Source organism: Arctopsyche grandis, chromosome 7 (genome assembly GCF_051622035.1).
Source record: "Arctopsyche grandis isolate Sample6627 chromosome 7, ASM5162203v2, whole genome shotgun sequence".
Taxonomy (NCBI): domain Eukaryota; kingdom Metazoa; phylum Arthropoda; class Insecta; order Trichoptera; family Hydropsychidae; genus Arctopsyche; species Arctopsyche grandis.
In genome coordinates, this window is record NC_135361.1 from 15,223,292 (window position 1) to 15,247,877 (window position 24,586).

The window sequence follows — 24,586 nt, forward strand, 5'->3', positions numbered from 1 at the left end:
TTAATTTGCGCGAGCAGGATACAACAGGAACAAGAGGAACAGGCTTTTCCTCCCGTATTCTGCGCGCGCACATTAATACGGGAGGAAAAGCCTGTTCCTCTTGTTCCTGTTGTATCCTGCTCGCGCAAATTAAGTGAGTATGTACCGTTCCCCTCGGAAAAGGTCGTCCCGGAATTAATGTCGTTTTTCATAGTAAAATTCAAACTTTATTTTTTTAATTATTTATAATTCATCAAGATATATGTACATACATATATCATCAAGAGTCAACATTGAATTTGCGATAATTCATCAATAGTCAAAATTGGATTTGCTTCGATATCCGCCTTTAGAGATGCTTAATCCTCTTGAATGGCACCGTCCACTTCGAGGCTCGTCACTCAAGCTGACATTGCCCGATTAAAATTTCTTAAACTTCGCTTCCTTACATCCAGTATATCGCAGTATATGTCGCAAATGAATTTAGAAGCCTCTACGGCACATTTTTTCGCGTGAAACAACAATAACACACTGCTCCTTAAATGAGCTTCTGATGGACACGTCTCTATCATTTTTTGTGGATGGGGTACAAAAGATTTTTTTGTTCAGAAGGAATGCAACGAATCCAGAAGAAGAAGAAATACACAAGACACGTCTTCACTTGTCAACGAACCGAAAGAAACCGAGTCAAAATTGCATATTACATAAACGACATTAATTCCGGGAATATCTAATACATATGTATGTACATACATACATATGTAGGTGTCCTCTTTTTTTAAGTTTTTGAATTCAATTATCTCCCAAACCGCTAAACCAATCAAACTGATTTTTTTATATGTAATAGAAATTATAATCTTTACAAATCAATATTTTTTGAATATTTTTACCTGAACTGGATGTAGTACTTTTACTCTAGAGAATCGAGGTTTCTTATGTTTTTCTCAGAAATCTTTTGGTTGATTTAACTGAAATTTCATATCTAGAAGTTTAAGCTTAATGCCAAATTATGTTTAAATTTGGTAAGCATCCTTCAACCGGAAGTGGCAGTATATTCTTGTTCGATTTTTCTTCCACTATTTTTTTCGACATCTTAAACAATTGTGCTCTTCACGAAAAAATTTAAGTATAATTCTTGTATGAATGTTATGAAAATAAAAAAAAAATCACTTAATTTAATAAAGCGGAAGTGGGATTTTTTCCTCTTAGAAAAGTCAATATTGTTGTGACCACGATTTTTCCACACCCCTGAACGTATGGAAAATTTATATTTATATTCTTTATCGACTAACTTAGAGCTGATAAGGTTTTGGTAAACTTAGTTTTGGTTTTGGTAAATTCGTAAACCAGAAGTAGTATTTTTTTATAACAAATTTCATTATTTTATTTTGATGTCTTAAATTATTTTTATTTTCTTGATATTTTTTGAAACATAGTACATATATATACGGTGTTCAAAATATCCCCAAAATACACAGACACAAACACAATTTTTTTCTAGATCACGAAAACGTGATCAGTGATCGATTCTGAGTTCGAATTTTCGCATGATCACAAAACTTCATCTATTGTTACTACATACATATGTACATAGATAAAGTAATAATTGATTTCGATGTTTGTAATTGGCCAGGAAAGCGCATTACGTTTACCTGTTAGGCATTCTTGGTATAGGTATTTCTAAAATATAATAAAAAAACGTATTCATTAGATATACATATTTCGAAAATAAAAATGAATAAATGTTGATTATGTAAAAGTGAAGTTGAAAGTGCGAAAATTTGGAATAGCCAGTAGCTCCAATGGTCGTTCAGTTTAACTATAGCCATTGAGCTGAGTGGTCGTCTGTATTGGATCACTGAGCTCAAACTTTAGTTTCAGGTTATTTTAGTGCTTTGAAATAAAAAAAAATTTTATTATCCTCTCGATTATATTTTGATATAAAATTTTCTTACGTAAGAAGAAAAATACCATTCTAGATTCAGCTTCAACTTGTAAGAAAATTGTCGCATTATAAGCTATACATATATCATTAAACCTTTTATATCCTTCACAATTTATATGAATTAAGAAAAGCGATGTCTACATTATATTTCTCACTTTATTTTTCCGCTAAAGCACCTTGTTTTCATTAAACGTCCCATGTGCGGAAAAGCCTCTCGCGGAGCACGTGATTTAATACACAGCAGAGCCATCGACATGGAATATTTCCGAGCTGAAGAAATTGCTCTTGAATCATTGATGATGCAGCATCTCATGAAGGCGGAAAGTGTCGTCTGCACATCGCCCACCTGCATACTACAACATAACACTCAAAAACGCTTTTCCATTTGATTATTGTATCGCGCGAATATCAAACTATAATATTACATATCAATTTCGAGCGCTATGCCGGAAAATTGCCATATTTGCATTTTCAATTTGGCAAATCTGCAAAAATTCAGTATGAATTCGATAAATGGAACCATTAATCACGCATTTGACGGTACAAATAAACGGTTGCGAACTATTTGCCGCATACAAATCGCAGGCTTAGGTTGCATAAGAGTATAAATTGTACACAATATCATATTGTCAATATGAAACATATTCACACAATCCATTTTGAACGTATATAAAATATAATATATCTTATAAATTGTTTTGTTTTGAATATACATTATGTTAATCGATGCTAAGCTGTTATGTCCAACATAAAAAATAAATCATTTACACTACATTTGATCAGGCAAAGGATTCAGTTGATGGAGACGTATTGATCGGCAACAGTTTGCCCATTAGATGAAAGATATATTTTATTGTTGTACGGTAAAGTGCACCATTCCAGGGGTTGACTTAATTGACCAAGAATCCGTATAAAAGATATACCAACGCTTCTCAAATATATCTATGAATTATGTATACATATGCATATTCTTTTCTAAATATATTTTAATGAGCCTTCACGTCGCGTGTGGAGCGTGGATGTCTATATGTTTGTACGTATTTATGATAAATTGAATCGTGATTCACGATTCGTGAACGCGAGAAATGTTTTTGTGACTTCCTTTGTTTGTCGGGTCTCCATTAACAATGGACAAATTAGTTTCAATGGTTTCTATAGATATTTTTTTATCAAATGTCAATAACAGACCGGAGCAACAGGCTTCTACTAATCGACTCCATTGATAAAACAATCCGTCAAAATGTATTTAAAAAGAAATCTTCTGTCATTAGTGCTGTGGATGAATCAAATCAACGTAATATGACAACTAACCGTTGTTTTATGAATCATAATTAGCATTGATTACATGTTGTAACGGTTAAAATTTTTTTTTTTTATTTATTTAAATGTAACGCAACTACTATTGTATATACTATTGTCCTTATTTTATTTTGGTTTTGATAAAAGTCTCACAAACCAATTCAGTTAACTTTGGATCTAGTTTTTTTGTTGATCTTTTCTATGAACCTCTAGCTCAGTGGTGTAGTGCTAAATAAAAAAAGAATGGCGGTGTATAATTTTTATGACCCCCCCCCCTCTTTTTCTTCACTTAAAAATATGTATCCAATATTGCTAATTCAAATATTTATAAAAAAAAATCTGATGTTTTTTATATGTTCTAAAAACTTCATAATAATAACTAAAAGAAAACAAAAATATAGAAAAGATATTGGAAAAGAAGAATTACAAAAATCTTCAAGTTTAAGAAAGACTTCTAGCTTGTTTTTAAAAATATTATGGTTTTCAGAATTTATTACATTGTTGGGAAGATTATTTCTAACTTTAACCCTTCTGTTTGAAAAGAAGGAATCTCTGATCAATTTATTCGAATTTTCTTTTTGGAGTCTGAGAGTGTGACCTCTAAGATGAGTGTTTTCATTGAACGATTATTTATTATTTTAAAGACATCGATTAAGTCGTCTCTTATTCTTTTCGTATCAAGTATTATTAGTATAAGCCAAAATATTTTATTAATTTTACTCATAAAACAATTTCCATATCAAAGTGCCAGGGCGGCGATCTTGCTCAAAAATAAGTAGCAGGGCGGTGACCTGCCCTGACCTGGCCCGACTACACCACTGGTTATTATTATTTTTCACAGTTTGTTGAATAGTTAGTTATTTATGTAAAATAAAAAAAATATATGGAAATCCCTATTTCAGTCTGTCTGATTGTAGTTATATCACATGAGTATGAACATGAGTATTTTAATTCCAATAGACACAATTTAACGAACATACTATTCCCAATTAAAGTCACTGTAAAATTCCAATTTTAGTTATAACTGGGCTTCGACGCGACCCTGCGCATTGTACATTATTATGGTGAACCTTTTTTTTTTGCTCTCTAGCTTTGTAATTTGCCCTCTTTCCTGGAAAATAGCCCCAAAACTCCCATTTTTTGTACCAAAAGCACGCTTCACCGCCGAAGACTAGCTATGACTAGTTTTAGCCAACAGCATAGCTCGGTCGTTAAGCTTCTGCCTAACACCGAGAGGCGCCGGGTTCGATCCCATGCATTGACCTCGATTGAAAAGAATTTTTCTATATATATATAGAGTATATCTGTAGTGCTGCTGGTCAGACCTGGATATTTGTGACTCCAGGTCGATCGTTTCATATCAGAGTTTGCCAATTTCTCTGATTTCATTGTTGAAACGGTCCCCGATTAAACGATTGGCTAAAAACCTTCCTACCTACTATGTCACCACTATTTGAGTATGATTAATGTACAATAAAATGTATGTACAATTCATAGATGTCTCGTTAATTTGCGAGTTTTCAGTGTCTCGTAATTCAGTGACTTGTATAATAAAAATGCTGTGTTGTTTGTAATTGGCCAGGAAGGCGTATTGGGGTTTACCTGTAAGACCTTCCCGGTATAAAATGTAAAAATAAATAAAATGATATCAAAATTTTAGCATGATGTAATTATCTGTAAAATATGTAGCTTGGGTGTGATGGAGTTAATTTAAGATAATTTTAAAGTTATGCGACTAACTGGCGCATACTTTGCGCCTAAGAAAAACATTCAGATCAATGCATTCCGCGATGGTCAGCGGTTTTAATAAGCTTCTTTGATATTTGAGAACCAGTGAACATTGAAGTTGGAGTTGGCGCCGAGATCGGTGACCGCGAGAGGCGCCGAAGAGACGCCAGGTCGGTCGCCATGGAAACTGGCGTCGCGTCGCCCCCTTCACACTGCGGGAAAAACGCGCTGCCCATTTGAAAATTCATAGACGATTTTCCCATTTTTTTCCCCCGTCATCTTGTCACTAGGCAGCCATACATAGATACACACACAATTGCACATGCACATGGGTGCAATAAACTGGTGAAATTTCCATGCGAGGAGGCTGGATCGTTACGCACGCATCGAGACCGGTCTTGTTCGGCTCCATTTGTACGTCTACATATGAAATAATAAGATTTAAAACATTCATAGGGACATATGTAGGTATTGTTTGGGGAAGCGCATGTTCGTGTCTTGCAGTTTATTCTCGTACCTATGTATGTACGTACATATGTATTATAGTTGGTACCCGAAATCTCATGTTGGTCCTACATATTTACATATACATACAGTGTAATCTCGATTATCCGGGTGCGGATTATCTGATTTGCTGATTATCTGTGCTTGAAAAATATATTTTTTTCTTATATGATAATGAGACGCACCGATTGATCGCGACCGGAAACATGCGTGTTATTTGAAACAAATTATGTCACACAGAAATGTTTTTCGTTCCCTTTTTAAATGTATTTTACTATTACGTCAATTCTTTCAGTCGCTTTTGATCATCGAAGAAGTAACAAGTGCGTGTATTCACAGCGGATTTTTTCGAACGTACGTATGTTTAATTATTATCAATTACTTTGTGTGTGAAATTATTTTCTTTGCTTAATAGCGAGTTAATACTCGAAAATATTTCAGATTTACATACCTGTTCGAAATATAGTTAAACAAAAAAATAAGTTAGAGGCGTTCGCGAGAGATTGTCATTTTGCAGGTCCTTCGAAACGAAAAAGTATGAAAATATCAAGATACGAAGATTTGGATGCAACTATACTCATATGTATAGTTAAATCAAAAATGAGCAGAAGGAATACCAATTAGCGGTCAAATGTGTATGGAGACAGCCAAGTTTTTCCATGAAAAATTAGTAGCCAACTTTAATGCTTCGTCTGGCTGGTTGACTAGATTTTTTTAATATTTTGGCAACAGTATATATGTACATATGTAGGTATTAACGGCCACATATCTGCTGAGCTATAAGCGTTTTGCTTAATAAATAATGTGTATTAAAATTATGAAACAAAAATTTGGGTTGATAATATGATATTATACTCGAAACCAAATCAAAATTTGATGATTCGGATTATCCGTGTTTTTCAATTATCCGTGCCCTGCCTCCCCAGCATTAGCCCGGATAATCGAGAGTGTACTGAATTCTATGGATCGTCTAAAGTTGTCTGAAGCGTAGTCGACAATGCAATTGCAGCACTAATCCAAAAATAAGCGCCTAATTAATGAGTGCAGTTTAAATTAGAATACTACTGTTTAAGTTTTGACCGTGCTCTTGTAAGTCCGCATTGTATAAGAACACTTTTTACGGAAAACTTTGACTTTTCCGATCAACGGGTTTATATTTCACAATACTCAACTGTCTCACAATATTCATCTTTTAGATAGTATAGGTTTTTGAGCTCATTTTCCTATTATGGTGTACATTAACATTAGAATAATATAATACTATGATTACTAACAAAATTAAATTAAAATTGTAAAATAGAAAATGATCAGTATATCAGATTTTGTTCATAGTAGGCAAGAACTTAAATCTTGAATCTTGTGCTAAAAGTGCTGTTATTTTTTGATGAAACAAATATGTGTTTTATATGAGAAATAATTCTCAATATACATACATATATACATATAAATGTGTACATATACATATGTACCTATATATATGTATATATATTTTATTATGACAAGAATTACCCTAAATGGTTGAATTATGTTTGTACCTATACATAAGTAATAACAATTTTTCAAACAAAACAGGACATAAAATACGATAGGGACATCTATGTAAAATCAAGAAAATTTTTGATACAAAGTAAATTTATGACAAATACATTATGTATGTAGCATTTTATAAGCTTCAACAAATTCGATATGCAAATAACGCAAATTTGCAAGAAACTGAGGGGAAGGATACCGATTTTTGGTTCCGTCACAACAATTAAGCTAGAAAAAAATGGGAAACTTCTAACAGGAAACGGTCGATCTGTGTTTTAATAATCACAAGATTTCGCCAGCGGCGTATTTGGCCGGGATTTGAACCCACTACCCCTCTACTGGTATGTAATAGATCTACCAGTGCACTACGCTGTGGCTATGTACATACCTACATATGTAAATATAGACTACGCTAGTTTGAAATCATTGTAACATACATCTCGTAAGTACATATATATTATGGATTCTAAAATACATATATGTACATATATATTATATTTCATTTTATTTCATAGAACATGAATACTCGCCTTTATGTACCTACAGATCACTCCAAAGCGACGAGTGCACTTATACAGATACAATACAATCAATATACATCATTTTTATTGTACTTGTAAACTTGTACATAAATCATACTCAAATAATAGGTAGGATAGTTTTTAGTCAATTTAATGGAGGAACCGTTTCAACCAGAGAAATGTAATATCAATAGAAGTGGCTTTAGGCGTCATATTGTTGTCAAATGACGATTGTCCACAGACAATCCTAAATAATTTTAGCATCAGTCGTATTTGATGCTTGGTGCTCGACATATGTCAGATAAAAACTTATCTGTTTGTTTATATTGCATTCAAAAACACACAATAAACAACGTGGGTTACATTTTTATAAGTAAATTGATCCGATTGTATTCCGTGCGTTGTAGCGTATTTATAGAGACTACGTAATATTGACAACAATTATTTATTCGTAAGAGACCTTCTATTATTATTACATTTCTCTGGTTTGAACAACAAAATCAGATAAATTGGCAGACTCCGATAGGAAACGATCGACCTGGAATCACAAATATCCAAGTCTGATCAGCAGCATTACATATTATATACTCAGTATAAATTCCATTCAATCGAAGTCAACTCACGGGATCGAATCCGGGGACAAGCTGCTGGCTCGGTGGTTGGGTGGATATGTAATACAATATTATGTTATGGCAACTTATGAAACACAAAGTAAAAATTCTGTGTTATGTCGCAAGTGTTGACACTCTTTAGACGCCGTGTATTATGTTTCCGAGTAGGCTTATTGGTTGACAAGCTGAGGAAGAGCGAATTTTCCGGGTTGAAAAATAAATGACGACAGAGCTTGAAAAACAGTGCCACTCGAAGTAAAAAGGATTATTCTTTCTAAAAGTAGGACGTTCGGCGAACGTGCGAGTATAACAAGGTATCAAAGTTTGCGTCCAAATATAATATTTTCAATATGAAATGAATACATATGTACGTAACCATGTAGCCATCCTCTAATATTACGGTTCGATAGCGGCTTTTCAAGCTGGTGAACATTGATCAAAGGGAACATCCACTGTAAAAACTGCGCCGAAGACATTTTTATTAAATATCAAACATATACCTACTATTTATTATATGTGCACACTTCTATGCGAAAAGCTGTGCAACCATCCTATCTGACAAATTCGACGAAAATAACGCAGGGCTACCCAAACGTGACCGTCACGGAAGGGAAGGCATGGGAGATCCTCAACCCCTCATCTCGGTCCAAAATTACATTTCACAATAAAAGTTACCCCTGTCTCAGAGTTCTTTGTAAACAGATAAGGTTTCATATTGAGATGGATGACGGACAAAGGACCGCGTCCATTGTGTCGTCTTACGTGGATAACAATGACTCTGAACTATTATTATCAACAGAAACAATGGCAACGCCTGCTTGCAAATCTACCAATCTAATTTAACTACCACATCTATTATTCAAAACTAATTCCATCACGTTCATACACTATCTATTAAATCTGTAGGTTGTGATGGATTTGCTAGTTTCTAAAACACTATAACTATTTATGAGATTTAAACGACTTCTACGACTTAGAGAGTCTTTAACTAATATTACATATGTATTATGACTAGAGGTAGGATAGTCACAGTGCTATCCATTGTTCGGCAAACCTTTAACAATGCATTTACAACCTTTGAACAATACACGGCCCCCTCAGGCTCCGTTGACTAATTATGACTATTTATAAGAATTGTAAATAGGTTTTTGAGCTCTTTTTCCTATTATGCTGTACATTAACATTGGAATAATACTATAATACTATGACTACAAACCAAATTAAATTAAATTGTAAAATAGAAAATGATCAGTAGATCAGTAGCTATTAAAATAGATGTAAGATGTATTGTGAACATAATTTCGTAATAATAAAAAGCATTTAAAAATCAAAAAAAAAAGAGATTTAAATACATACATATGTACATACGTACATGTCTAATGCTGCATTTACATCTGAGCATTTGATATACATATAATATGTTTGTATCTATAATATATCGCATGTTCTTCCCTCGTAAAATCTTGGTTTTTTATTGTTTTAAAATATATTTTTTTATTATTTTTTATGCCAGGTAGGCCTTACAGGTAAACCCCAATGCGCCTTCCTGGCCAATTACAAAAAATGCAGCATTTTTATTACACAAGTCGCTGAATTACGAGACACTGAAAAATTTGCAAATTAACGAGACGTCTATGAATTGTACATACATTTCATTGTACATTAATCATACTCAAATAGTGGTGACATTGTATGTAGGAAGATTTTTAGCCAATTTTAAACGGGAACCGTTTCAACAATAAAATCAGAGAAATTGGCAAACTCTGATAGGAAACGATCGACCTGGAGTCACAAATATCCAGGTCTGACCAGCAGCACTACAGATATACTCAGAAAAATTCTTTTCAATCGAGGTCAGCTCGTGGGATCGAACCCGGCGCCTCTCGGTGTTAGGCAGAAGCTTAACGACCGAGCTATGCTGTTGGCTAATATACATATATAAAGAAAGGCCTAACAGGTAAACCCCAGTGCGCCTTCCTGGCCAATTACAAACATCGATATACATACAATTGTTAGAATAATTTTAACAAAGCATCATAGAGACATCTATTGATAAATATTTTTTGGCAAATTTTCTATAAATCATCAAATTTTGATATGCTGAAAAATTCTAAATTTGCGAGACTTATGGACAAGTTTGCAGTATTTTTATACGAATCAGCGAAATTCGAGATGCTGGAAAACCCAAAAATTGCGAGAAATGGGTAAAGGTAGCCAATTTTTTGGAACTGTTTCAATGAAAATCAGATAAATTGGCAAACTCTGATAGGAAACGATCGACCTGAAATCACAAACCAAGTTCTGGTCTTAAACCCGTGGCCACTATGTTCGAAAGCATATATGCTAATATATACCACTAGTTCACACTGCTGGTTACACATTGTAAAGCAATAAAAATCACAATCAATAGAAAAAACATGTGACTATTATTTCCAATACTCACTTTTGGCACAGCACTACTAGATATACTATTATATTATCATATCCCATAAACAAGAAGAAAGCAACACTTGTCATATTCGAATTCAGTGGGCCAAAATTAATAAAGATTGATTAGTCTCTGCTTCGGCAAGTAAAAAACGTGACTTTTTGTTGCTTAGTGTCACAAATACAGTTCTAATGTGCATCTTTTGTTGTTTCATATAGTATAGGACTTATATAATTAAAACTTTCTCAATAGAATATTCAAAGATACGCCCTCGTGAGATAAGAACACTATGTATACATATATATTTATAATTTTATTTGTTTATATGTATAATTTTACTCTTCGGCGAGAAAAATTTCAAAACTCTAACATTAAATTTTATTATAAATCTTACAACTATTGAGTAAAATATTTTACAATCTGGTTAAATATTATTGACTAAAAGCAGATGTCATTATAAGAGACATGCTAATATGCATGTGATTTTCGTCTCAAAAATTTTATAAAGTCTCATTTTACTGTGGTTATAAGTTTAAATACTAATTTTTAAAATAAAACAACATATATATAGTATAAAAAATTCGTTTTATTATAAAACACATATGTATACCAGAAAACACTCTCTCAATTAAATATCAGTAGAAGTTTTCAGTAAAAAATAAGGTCATTTAAGCAATAATAAAATACACATGTAATAACTTTTAAAACATGCTATTGAAATCTTCATAATGTTTGTCAGGAAATGATTATGTCGATTGTGTTGGGTTGTCTTTAGTCGGGTACCTGAATTATTTTACTTATGTAGATATAAACACATTACATATGGAAAAAAATTAAAAATTTATTAATAGTAGTAGTCAATTATTTCTCAAAATTCGAATAGCGGCTTCGGTTGCATCACGGAAATTCCATTTTGTTGATGCTAAGCAACTGAAATGACAAGTTAAATAAAATTTTAATTACATGTATTCATATTTAAAAATTAAAAAGCATTTAAGAGTGGAAAACAATCACAAAATACTTACTGGAGAGCATCCCTTTTATTGAGTTTGGTCAGTCGTACAAACATATTAACTAAATCATCCTTAGTGTTTTCAGTCAGATCTTCAGTTGGCGTTAAACTTAGCTGGTTTTCCTTTTTCTGTAAGATTGAACAAAAATTAAAACCGAGAAAATTTAATTGCAGTCATCAACTAGAAAAACTAACTACATGATCTACGAAAATGAGATTTTATTTTCAAAATACATACAAGGTTTTAAAATTGTCTTCAAAATTTTGTTGATTTAACGTTTGTATACAATTATTAACGTTCTATTAATAATTTTATAAATATAATAAAATGGGAAAGAGGTTCTTGATTAAAACATAAACAAATCTAATAATAATAATTATATTTAAAATAATCAATTTGCATTTTCTAAATATTGAAATAAAAGTCGGATAAGTTGTAACATAGTAGAGGTATTGGAAATGTTTCTGAAATGATTACTATAATTATCCTAGTACGAAGCTGACGAGACAAGTATAGAAACGGAGAGTTCATTTAACGAGAATTGATGATTCACAGCGGAACACCTAAAACGCTAGTTGGAATATATTACAACTGAAAATACACTTCGACTGTAAGTCTATAACATACATATACATATTAGCCAATTTTTCTGATTTCATTGTTGGAACGGTTCCTGATTAAATTGGTTAAAAACCTCCCTATTTGTCAACATTATATGATTAATGTACAATAAAAAATTATGTACAAATTAATAGATGTCTCGTTAACCTTTGAAGGACGGAGCGTCGAGATCGAATGAGTGTCCCGAACCGGGGTCGAGTAAGACTCCAGTATTTTTGAATCAAAATACAGCTTTTCTCAATACAAATGGGTTCAATATATATCTTATTAATCATTTTATACATCGATATAAAAAAGTTTTAGTCTTATAGCATGTTTTTGACTATTTTTTTTATTAAAAAATAACGACAAGCATCAACATGCAAACGCACATAGGTAAGTCCAACAGGCGACCGGATGACTCAATAGCCACGCGCCAAAAGCGACGAAAACAATAGCTTACGAAAATATAGCTGTCTCTTTCTCTCGCATTGATTCATCAAGCGAACAGTCAAAACATGACTTATCGCTGCCGCCTTTAAATCATACGTAGAAATGTATAAATGTATTTTTTAACAATGTAAGGGAGGGTTAATTTCAAGTTTTCAGTGTCTCGTAATTCAGCATAAAAATGCTGCATTGTTTGTAATTGACCAGGAAGGTACATTGGGGTTTACCTATTGGTTACGTCCACACTACCGATATCTACACCCGATATTTTCGAATTTTCCATATCCAGTTCCCATATTGCAACCTGTGGTTGCTATTTAGGAACTGGTTATGGAAAAATTCGTAAATATCGGGTGTAGATATCGGTAGTGTGGACGTAGCCATTAGGCCGTCCTGGTATACTTGTATATATGCAGTGGCGGACTGGCCATACAAGCGAACATGCCCGATGGCATGTGGGCCCCAATATCTGTTAGAAAATATGGGCCCTCAGAAAAATTAAATAACTTTGTAACTATTTCATGTGTGTAAAAATTTATAAGATATTGCACTTTGGGACCTAAAGTTTGGGTATTTCAACAAAACAAAATTCTTACGATATACACAAACAACTAATACCTGCTTTAACAGAACAAGGATCGGTTAACTATTTTTATTAGGCTCGAAATGGATGTTTCAACATTTGCGTGGGCCCTTTTGCCGGGCCCATTTCCAACCTCAATATTATGTATATACCAATACCTATGTATCAACTACCTACTGAAATAAAAATGGGAATAAACAAATTTCCGTGAATAATATAAACTGAATTGCTTAAAACAATTTTGATAGGACGATTTATCATCAACCAGCGATTTAAATTTACTTCATACTTTCAAAATAACTTTTGATTATACTTCGACGATATAGTAAGATTTAAATACACAATTTTAAACAGTTTCCGAATATAAAATCTATTCCTAATCTAGACACATCCATGTATATAGAAATATAGGATAGGTGCCCCCTCCCCAAAACCCCGATTTTCGATTAACATTAATTGAAAATATTAATCATTGTTTTCAGGGACGTCATTTAAGGGGGGGCGTAGGGGGGCACTCGCCCCCCTAAATTAAGGTATAGTGTAAATTTATAAAATATTATGAATTTAATGATTAATGAGATACTATGGATCTATGAATGCTACGTTTTTTTTCTTATGTATGTAACTAATAAAATAATTTGGGTAACCAATAAAATAATGGCTGCTATGTGCTTTGAAAACAAAAGATTTTATTATTTCGAAGCAAGTATATTTTGGTTTTTATGTGGTATACCTTGGGTAAAATTCTTAGAAATTGTTCATCCAATGGAGCAAATCGTTAGAAAGGTCCCCTTAACTTTATTTTGTCTCAAAAACGAAAACGGTGTTCACGAAATTTTATATATACATAACTTGGCATTAGGTTTATAATTCTAGATATGAAATGTCAGTTCGATACGCCAAAAAGTTTCCGAGAAAAACATAAAAATACCTCGATCTTATAAGATAAAAGTACTACTTCCGGTTGAGATAAAAATAATTTGATATATACAATATATAAAAAAATAAAAAGACCCACAGAAACACACACATTTTTCTATATTATGTAAACGTGATCAGTGATCGATTCCGAGTTCGAATTTCCGCATGATCACAAAACTTTATTTATTGTCATTACGTTACATATGTATATACAAGATTTTTGGAAAAAAATTTTCGCCTGTGGCGCTTTTTTGGCTTTTTAAATAATATTTTTTCAAAAATAAGCTTATTTTTTTCATGAGAAAAAGTGCAAAGAATATTTTCCATTTTTATTCCGAAATAAAAAAGATTTTTTAAAAAAAAATTCAATTTGACCAATCTTTGCCTGCCCCCCCCCCAAGAAAAAGCTGAAATGACGTCCTTGATTGTTTTCTACCGAGAGCTAAAGCCGCTTTTATGCCGCATTATTTTATGATGCATTCTATTTACCTAGAACAAGGGCTAATACGAAATATATGTACAATGTAATTTATGGATCTATTTTGCTTTTGCCATTTTTCTTGTACCTAAATTTTTGAAAATTTTATTTATTTTTTACCCTTGATTTTTAGCGTGATGGAAAGAAGAAAATTCTGTTATATGGGGGGGGGGGGACAATTTTTTTAACCCTGGGTGGGCCCCCTTTGACTCCTGGCATGCACTGATTTCAGTCTCAGTCCGCCACTGTATATATGTATGTATTTATTTATTTATATATATTTTAGCTATCAAGCTAATTTAAAAATACATCTTAATTATTATACTTAACTCTAAAATTTATAATTAACTGTACTATGTACTGTCCCTCACAGAGGTGTCTCTTCGCACCTCGCAGGAATGCATCCATGTTTTTAGCAGACCTGACGCACTCAGGGAGGGCATTATACATGAGCACACCCCTGTGAAAAACACCCCCAGCCGTCTTATTCTTTCTTACTCTACTTACAACTAGTTTGTCCTTATTTCTAGTATAAAAACTATGTTTATCTCTATTCCTTATTATATAATCATCAAAATACTTAGGTAATAACTAGTCACCGGAGTCTGAGGGGGCCGTGTATTGTTCAAAGGTTGTAAATGCATTTTTAAAGTAATAACTTATAAACAAATGTATGTAGAAATAAATAAAAATAACAGATGCAATTTAAATGCAAAACCGGAGTTGGAGACGCTCGAATTTTTAACGACTCCACAGTCTTGATAAAAAACATATAATAGCCATATTCAATAAACGGTTCGGTGATTATTGGTCACAAAGCGCTCCCCCAAAAGTCACTAAAATCTCTATAACGGAACATCTGGCAGCCGAAAAGTCCATCAAAATAAATATTCCGCATTCGCAATTTTCATGGCAGCAATTGTATTTGTGACCACCGCAATGTGACTAATAATCCAATTACCCAATAAACAAACAGTCGAAATTTTGCGAGCACGTGGCGCGTTCGGTGTTCGCGAACACGCACACACTGTGTGACAGCCGTTCGCGATTCTGCGTATCATTGGCGGTAACGCGCACCTGTCAACCGCGTTGGTCGCGGCTTCAGGTTACTGAAGCTACATAAAGAGACGAGCGAAACGACAGACCGAGAAGGAAACATGGGACGGAAGCGGATCCGCCCCCCCGCCGACCCCCTCCTCGTACCCCGCGTCAAGAAGTACCTCGCCGACAATGTGGACAAGACCTTCGTGGACGTGGCCCTCATGGCCAGGGCCCTTCGCGACAGGTACAGGGAGTACACCCACAAACCCGAGCACGCCTTCTACCAAGCCGTAGAGGCAGCCTACAACGTTGTCCTGCACAGCTATGGCTTGGACGAGTCTTCCCCCGACTCCGGGGACTCGGACGACTTGGAACTCCTCGACGACGGGGACGCCGAGCAGGACGATCGCCTAGGGCAGATGTATCGCGCCAAAAAAAGACCGGCCCCCGCCCAAAGGGACAGGGACGGTGACGGGGACGGCGATGAGCTCATCGACATAAGCAGCGACGAGGGTTCCGATGCTCCCACCGGCACTGCTCCAATCCCCAAAACGCTCAAGCTCAACGATCAAGTCACCATTGAAGCTACAGACGGTCCTCCAGACTCACCGTTGCCTCCACCACCACCACCACCCGCACCCTTCCCAACAATCGACGATCAATCCGACTTGGAACGACCGAGAAAAAGAAAATTATCAAAAAAAATCGTATCGACCCCACACAAAAACAACAAACCCAATATGGATCTGGAACGCGAAAAATGCATGACCAAAGTCACCTTTGACGACATCGGCGGTATTGAAAACATAACGGAGCAAATATGCGACCTCGTACTGCATATGAAGCATCCGGAAGTCTACGCTACGCTCGGCGTGAAAGCACCGAGAGGTGCTCTTTTACACGGCCCGCCCGGATCCGGAAAAACTCTCCTAGCGAATGCTATAGCCGGAAGGTTGAATTTGCCAATCATGTCGATGATTGCTACTGAATTGGTCGGGGGTATGTCCGGAGAGTCGGAAAAGCTAATACGGGACGCTTTCGACAAAGCGATAGCACTCGCTCCATGCATACTGTTCATCGACGAGATAGATTCCATTTGTGGTAATAGAATCAACGCGCAAAAGGATATGGAGCGGAGAATGGTCGCTCAGTTGCTGTCGAGTATTGATAGTTTGGACGATAAGAATGCGCAGGTATTGTTATTGGCAGCTACGAATAATCCAGATGCTTTAGATCCGGGTCTGCGTCGTGCCGGTAGGCTGGAGCAAGAGATACCGCTCGGTATTCCAACGGCGCCTGCGAGGAAAGACATTTTGCAGATACTTTGCCGGAAACTAAACCTCGATCCTAGTGTGGATTTGAGTGCCGTTTCACAACTAACGCCCGGATATGTCGGTGCCGATTTGCAAGCGCTGGTTAATAAGTCGTGCACGCTGGCCATAAAGAGAGTGTTTAAATATCTGCAAGAGAATCCTGATTTTAAGGTCGACGAGGATGCAAAGCTAGAAGAGGAGATTGTAAATGTTACCGTCGTTGAAAATGGTAACGGTATAATACCGGCCGTCGAAGTCGAAGATAAAATACCCGAAACGACGAATTCTTTGCCGATATTGGACCCGATCGATCCCAAAGAACAAAATGGTATCATCGAAACTACAATTGTAACGGAACAGAACGCAATCCAAGGAAACTCTTCTGATACCAAATGCTCCGAAGTTAAGGTTGAAAATAATGTCGTACAAGAACCGCTGGCGAAATATGACGATTTACAGAAATATATAGACGACGTGCAACCTTTCACATCGGAGCAATTATCCAATATGAAAATAGTACAAGACGATTTGATCAATGCCTTAAAAAGTACAAAACCATGTGCCATCAGGGAAGGCTTCGCCACCGTGCCTGACGTCACTTGGGACGACATCGGATCTCTATCCGACGTGAGACGAGATTTACAACTGGCCGTATTAGCTCCGGTGAAATATCCTCAAGAATTAGAATCTCTAGGTCTTTCGGTACCCAGCGGAGTATTACTGTGTGGACCGCCTGGATGTGGTAAAACTCTATTAGCTAAAGCGATAGCGAACGAAGCTGGTATAAACTTCATATCGGTTAAAGGCCCTGAATTGTTAAACATGTACGTTGGTGAAAGTGAGCGTGCTGTACGGACTTGCTTTCAAAGAGCTAAAAATTCAGCACCTTGTGTTATTTTCTTCGACGAATTCGATTCCTTATGCCCGAAGCGCTTGAACAACGACTCGAGCGGGGCGACACGTGTTGTCAATCAATTGCTGACGGAGATGGATGGAGTTGAAGGTAGAGAAGGCGTATTCATCTTGGCAGCTACGAACAGACCTGACATTATAGATCCGGCGGTTTTGAGGCCGGGAAGACTAGACAGAACGATTTTCGTTGGAATGCCTCTCTATCACGACAGAGTAGACATTCTCAAAGCTATAACGAAGAAGGGTACGAAGCCTCTTTTGAATTCCGACGTAGATTTGGAGGTGATAGCTAAAGCAACTGATGGATATACCGGTGCCGATCTCGCCGGTTTGGTGCGGCAAGCCGCCACTCAATGCCTCACTGACTTTATACTAGGTAATACTCAAAATGGACCGCTGTCGGTATCGGCGAATCATTTCCAAGTGGCGTTGTCGAAACTCAAGCCGTCCGTCTCTTCGAAAGAACAACATCAGTACGATAAGTTACGTCTAAGATATTCGGTGGGGGACGAGAAGACTGACGTTGAGATGGACACCACGGAATCAATGGATACAGTATAAATATCAAACGGATGTATATTCAAAGACTGAAAAATCAAAAATAATGCTTAGTAGATCTAGTCTCGTGGATGCTTAGGTGCATTATTATGATTATAATAATATGAATATTTCAAGAATCTATTTTGTATTGTAAACGTTGATTCAGACATTTGTTTATTTGCTCCACCGATTGATTATTATTTTCGAATTTATAATTATGTTATGAATTTAATTTGTTTTTATGATTCTATATGAATATTTTCAAAATATTGTACTACCAATACATACATTCAACTGTAAAGTAAATGCAAGATATATTTTTGTATGAAAATTTTAGATATAATTTTTTTTATGTACTCTACATACGCTGACAATTGTTTCTTATATATATTATTATATATTTTTAATTTAATTTCACAGTTGATTGCAATTAAACTGATTTAAATAGCAGATCATGTTTTTGTTCTATCACACCTTTAATATGGGTACTTATTGGTTATATGGCCCCCTAGGCAGATTGGCTTCAGCCCCCCCCCCCCCACCCTTTAAATTTTTAAACAATAAATTTCATGAAAGTTCTTGAAATCTTATGTTAAAGAAAAATTATATTAAGACAAAAATATAATTTTTTTATTAAAAATAGGCACGTTTTAATGCGTGTATAAAAATGAATAAAATACGTATAGCTAAAAATAAATTCGGTAATGAAGACATTAATTTATATTCAACAATGAATTGAAGAATTTTATAGAGTAACATTCTTCTTTCGAATATGATTAGTTAAGATATTTAATTTCGTGAAGCAAATCCATCCCTGATATATGTATATATTATACATACAGCGGTACTTTATATAAATACAATTTTAAATTACCATTTGTACAGTTTTCTGTTTTACAAGTTTTATTCACGAGTCGTTGATATTTGACAGTCAACTTCCTGCGTTCCTTGTAAATTATAATATTTTACAATTAGTATGGTTACTTCGTGTAGAACAATTAAGTTGAATATAGAATGTTTTTTAAGTTCAAAGAAAGCCAAATTATTTTTTCAATTTAATAATCAAAAACAGAAAAATGGGGGTGCCCCTAAGCATGTGCCTAGTCTGCTGTACCTTTAAGCCGGCCCTGATTGTTTTTATTTGTGACAAGTAATTTTTTTATCCTTTCCGTTCCGTCGACATTTACTATAATTATGTGAATATCTCTAAATGTACTAAATATTTTAGTTCATATTTTAGGTATTCCTCAGTAATACACTAAAATTATTGCTATTATTATTAGGGAAAGCCAGGATTGGTTTTCATAGTGACTGAAATTTTTAGTGTTCCTTGCGTGCTGACCACTGCATTATAATGTAAAAACTATAATGCATCCTTTTTGATGAATAGACAAATTTTGACTAAATATTTTGAATTATTTAAAATGTGGAGCTGTCTAATAGAAAAATAAAAACCATCACAGAAAATCATTTACTCCGGATCCTAGGCGAGCCTATCAAATTCATGTAACTGCCATGTATTTGTTTGTGCGATTGTAAGTGTGTTTACTGAATGCTCAGTTGCGCCCATAAAACCTATAAGTACCTTAATATGTATTCAATGTCTTACCATATCGGGCTGTAATTCCACCGGTATATCTTTCAAAGGGATGGATCTAATATTTAACATGTCGTTGGAAATTTTATACTCCTCCCCGTCATGAACCAATGTAAAGAGACGCGTGAAGTGATAATTTTTTACATTGTGGAAACTCGGCATCAATACAAACATGCCGGTCATACTAACGGTGGCAAATTTCTCCTGAAAATGAAAAACAATAATAACCAACTATTCAACAAGCTGTGCAATTGGATGTTGTTATATAATATATTTGTTACAGTCCAAGTGTTTACTTCGGTTTGTTTATAATCATACTGCATAGTTTGTTCATACAAAAACTATTGGTTTTAGTTCAAGTGTCAACAGTCAATCTTTAAACAGACTCACCAGGTGTCACATGAAACTTTTAGCTGTCAAAATGTCCAGTATTTAAAAGCGAAATCCTATGGCAACCATATTACAGCATTGCTATAATTCCTGTTTCCGCTATTTTTTTTAAATATTGAAACCCAGGGTAAGCATACATACATAGAGAATGGGATAAACGATTGAGAATACTTAAACTTGTGCTTAATAGTTTGTGCACGAACAAACTTACTCGTTTGATAATTTGTTCTTTTGTGTATACTAACTGGCCAGATTGGTTCTTGTGTTTTATTTTATTTTACATATATACTAGGAAGACTCCAATGCGCCTTATTAGACAATTCATTACAAACAATGCAGCATTTTTATTACATAAATCACTGTATTTCTAGAAGCTGAACAACACGAAATCAACAATTAAATAATTAATCCATTGAGACATCTATGGATTTAGATTTGTACATAATTTTTACAAATTGTACATACATTAAATACAGAAGATTTGTGACAGCAGCTAGGATGACTTTTTTGCTAATTTTGAGGGACCGTTTCAACAATGATTAGATAAAATTGGCAAACTGATAAGAAACAATCGACTTGGAGTCACAAATATCCAAGTTTAAACAGCAGTATAGCGGAATCGAACCCAATAATCACTTGGTGCTAAACATACACGCTACCATTGAGCCAAACTGCTGGCTAAATATATATATAAATATAAGTATGAACAAACTAGTATGCTCACGGACAAACGGAATGTAGACTTGGACTGTAACATACATATGTATTTAGTATTTTGAAAAGACTTTGATGAATAAAATTATAATAAATATATAAAAGTTATCGAGGAAGCGACGTCGAGTTGATTTTTCAAGGTTGCAGATTTGAACTGTATCCTATTAAACGGTGCTAATATGTAACTTACTGTGTAATGAAGTACGTCAACACAAAAACTCAAAGGAATATGCTCCGTAGGAGGAATCCAACATAAATAACCAATAATACTTCTTGGTCCGATGTAAATATTTGCAGTATTGGAATCTAGCAGATTCCGTGATCTTTTATGGAATGTTAAATCTGAAATATGTCAATAATATAGTTCTCATCTGTTAAGTGATTAAAAAATCTGTAACAAAAGTTTATAATCATAATTTACAGCCATTCAACATCCACTGCTGGTTGAAGTCTTCTCCAACACGCTCCCATTCGTCTCTGTTTTGCGCAACTCTCATCCATCTTAACCCACACATTTTTCTAATTTTGTCTACCTATCTTTCTTGCAGCCTTTCTTTCACTCTTTTATATTCTCTCGGGTACCATTCTAGCACTTCTTTTGTCCACTTTTCTTCCATTCCTATAGCTACGTGGCCCGCTCATTGCCATTTCAATCTCTTCACTATATCCACTACCCTTGTCATACTTATTACCCACGTATTTCGTTTCCTATCTCTTCTCATTATAAATAAAATTAATAATATTCATTGGAAATAGATTTATCGTACCTGTTTTCAAACAACTAAGAGAAAATACTGCATTTCTCGTATATAAATCCATCATTGAGCTTCTTTCTTCCGAATCGAACAAAGTAAAATATATCATCATAAATTTGTCAATTAAAGGTGTGCTTCGAATGTCTACGGTGAAGTTGCGGATTGATTTTGGTAGAGTGTTTTCTGAAACTTCATGTGTATCCTGAAAGAATTTCGTCTATTAATCACGGAAAGTATTCATACTGTAAATGTGGAAAAATTGTATTTAATCTACCAATATTTTTATAGTAGGAAATATCAATTTCACGGATGATATATATTCTTGTCTTATTATGTAATTGTGACAAATTGGGTTGAATTCCAGGAATAATTTTCGTATACTCAATCCTCTGAACGGTACTAGTTCTTTTATGTGTGAGATTTGATTGTGCGACAGATTCAGCACTTTGATGTTGCCGAATGTGATAGCCATATTGAAGCCTTCAAAGTCACTGAAATATTAAATAAGCTTGTGTGTAATGTAAATCAACAGTGATATAATATGAGATTGCAATCAGTACGTACAAAATTGAATTGTAAGAAACGTCCAAATCGTGGATCAGTGACGGGTTTATAATTTTAGCGATACGTGAAGATATCACTGTCTGGTTGCCTACATACCAAAGGGGCATGTAAAATGTATTTTTAATACCTGGAAATTAAATCAGATTAATTTAATAATAGCAAGAAATGCCTTCAGCAGTATGAAAAATTGTTTTGGCTTGCCCATGATAGAGCAAAATTCGCACGGGCTATAAATAATATGAATTTGGCATAAGAAAAAGAAAAATATAATATAAATTGTATTTTAAAGTAGCTTACACTTGTCTTTTGAAAAGCTGCTGAGGTCAAGAGACTTGTTTTCCCAGTCCATTCTTTTTTTAAGAATTTTCTTCAATAGAAAGTTAATATTTGGTTTTTGTTGATTGAAGTCACACGGTGATATTTTTAATTTAAAATTTAAATTGGGTATATCTTTAGACGTACATTTGTAATCCAGAGACACGATTTTATTTAACGCATCCTCACAATCAAAAACATGAAAATTGTAAAAGCCTTTGTATTCCTGAAATTATATATTAAACATAGTTTTACATACTAAATAAATGTTTTATTTTTTAATTGATTTCCACTTTATTTCATATTTCTCGTTCTTTTTATAACATGATACATATAGAAAGGTACATGGAAATAGCAACTATCGACAAAAATGAATAAATGTTACTTACACTGAACAAGTACGGTATGAATTGGAATGGTTCAACATTTTTTAAAATTGTATCTAGAATGATTTCTTTAGGATCGGAGATCCTATTAGCTTTCGAATAAGATTCCATCTGTTGTATTACTTCAAAGGGTAATTTTAGCTGTGAAAAGTTATAGCATAAATGTATTTATGCACATAAATAATGTAGACAATACAAAAAATTATCAGCACTCACAGATAATGTATACCATTTGCTTGTATTTTCAGAAGATGTAAGCTCAACTTCATCTGAAGAGATGTTTTCTAATGAACTTATTTTCAAATACTTTTTCAAATTCTTATCACTCGACTGCTTAGTTGGATTTTTGCTTTCATCGTCGACGTCTTCAAAGTCACTTTCGGACGATATAGTCACAATGAATCTCTCATCAGTTTCAAATTCGTTGGAATTTAAATTGAATTCGTCAAATTTATCTTTTGCCATTTTAGCAGCTAACACTTACAGCGAGTTCTGAAAAGCAACATTTGTAAATTTGTGATTTGGAAACTATTACCATACAATTGATTCAAAATTGGCTTCTAATCGAAAATTCAGCAGTATATGTTGAGAAATTATTTTATTACATTGTTAAACAGCAATAGATATTGTTGTAAATAGCATATGTATTCTAAAATAAAGATTGCACATATAATCGAAGTCAAATTCGGTTTTGACGTTTATAGGTTATGAACGCAATTTTGTCTCTAGCAGCAATATTATCACCCTTACCTACAAAATAATATTTTTGTGAACATTGTTCCAATAAATAAAGATAAATCGTCTATAGACACATTTCATAACAAAAATAATTCGGGTGTGACCAACCCATGACTTTATCTATGTATTTGAGGAATATAAGGAGGTTACAAAACAAAATTCGATATTGAACTGATGACTATGATAGCGATACAAATTGAGCGCAAATTTATGGAAACTTGCACAAAACAAAAGTTCTACTTCCGGTTGTCAGATTTTGTTCAAATTTTTTTTATTACTAAAAATCACTATCAGTATTATACTCATTAAATATCCAAAAAATAAAAATAATTTTACAGGTCAAAATAAAATAATGAAATATTGTTTAAAAAAAAAAATACTACTTCCGGTTTACAAATTCTGACCAAAATCCTACCAGCTCTAAGTTAGTACATAAAGGATAGAAATATAAATTTTCAGCTTAATACGTTCAGGGGTGCGAACAGAGTAGTGGGCACAACATTTTTGACCTTTCTACGAGGAAAAAAATCCCACTTCCGGTTCATTAAATAAAGTAATTATTTTTTTATTTTAACTTAAAATCACTATTTTTATGATACACAATAAATATCAAGAAGCTTAAAACAATTTAAAAGGTCAAAATAAAATAATGAAAAAATAATGAAATATTGTTTTTAAAAAAAATACTACTTCCGGTTTACGAATTCTAACCAAAACCCTACCAGCTCTAA

At 34.1% G+C, this 24,586-nt stretch overlaps 2 protein-coding genes across 2 annotated transcripts; one reads left to right on the plus strand and one right to left on the minus strand.

Moving 5' to 3' along the window:
* Positions 1–11,110: 11,110 nt before the first annotated feature.
* On the minus strand, positions 11,111–23,847 carry LOC143914537 (nuclear RNA export factor 1-like). Its single transcript, XM_077434800.1, has 11 exons — positions 23,723–23,847; positions 23,334–23,609; positions 23,121–23,258; positions 22,714–22,957; positions 22,417–22,543; positions 22,127–22,343; positions 21,865–22,054; positions 21,288–21,439; positions 20,006–20,197; positions 11,571–11,686; positions 11,111–11,475 (listed from the first exon to the last, which is right to left on the minus strand). Exons 2-11 carry the CDS (start codon positions 23,580–23,582, stop codon positions 11,403–11,405), a joined length of 1,698 nt encoding a protein of 565 aa, XP_077290926.1. The 5' UTR covers positions 23,583–23,609; positions 23,723–23,847; the 3' UTR covers positions 11,111–11,402.
* smid (nuclear valosin-containing protein-like smid) lies at positions 15,653–18,839 on the plus strand. Its single transcript, XM_077435409.1, has one exon. It carries the CDS (start codon positions 15,748–15,750, stop codon positions 18,415–18,417), a length of 2,670 nt encoding a protein of 889 aa, XP_077291535.1. The 5' UTR covers positions 15,653–15,747; the 3' UTR covers positions 18,418–18,839.
* Positions 23,848–24,586: the final 739 nt, after the last annotated feature.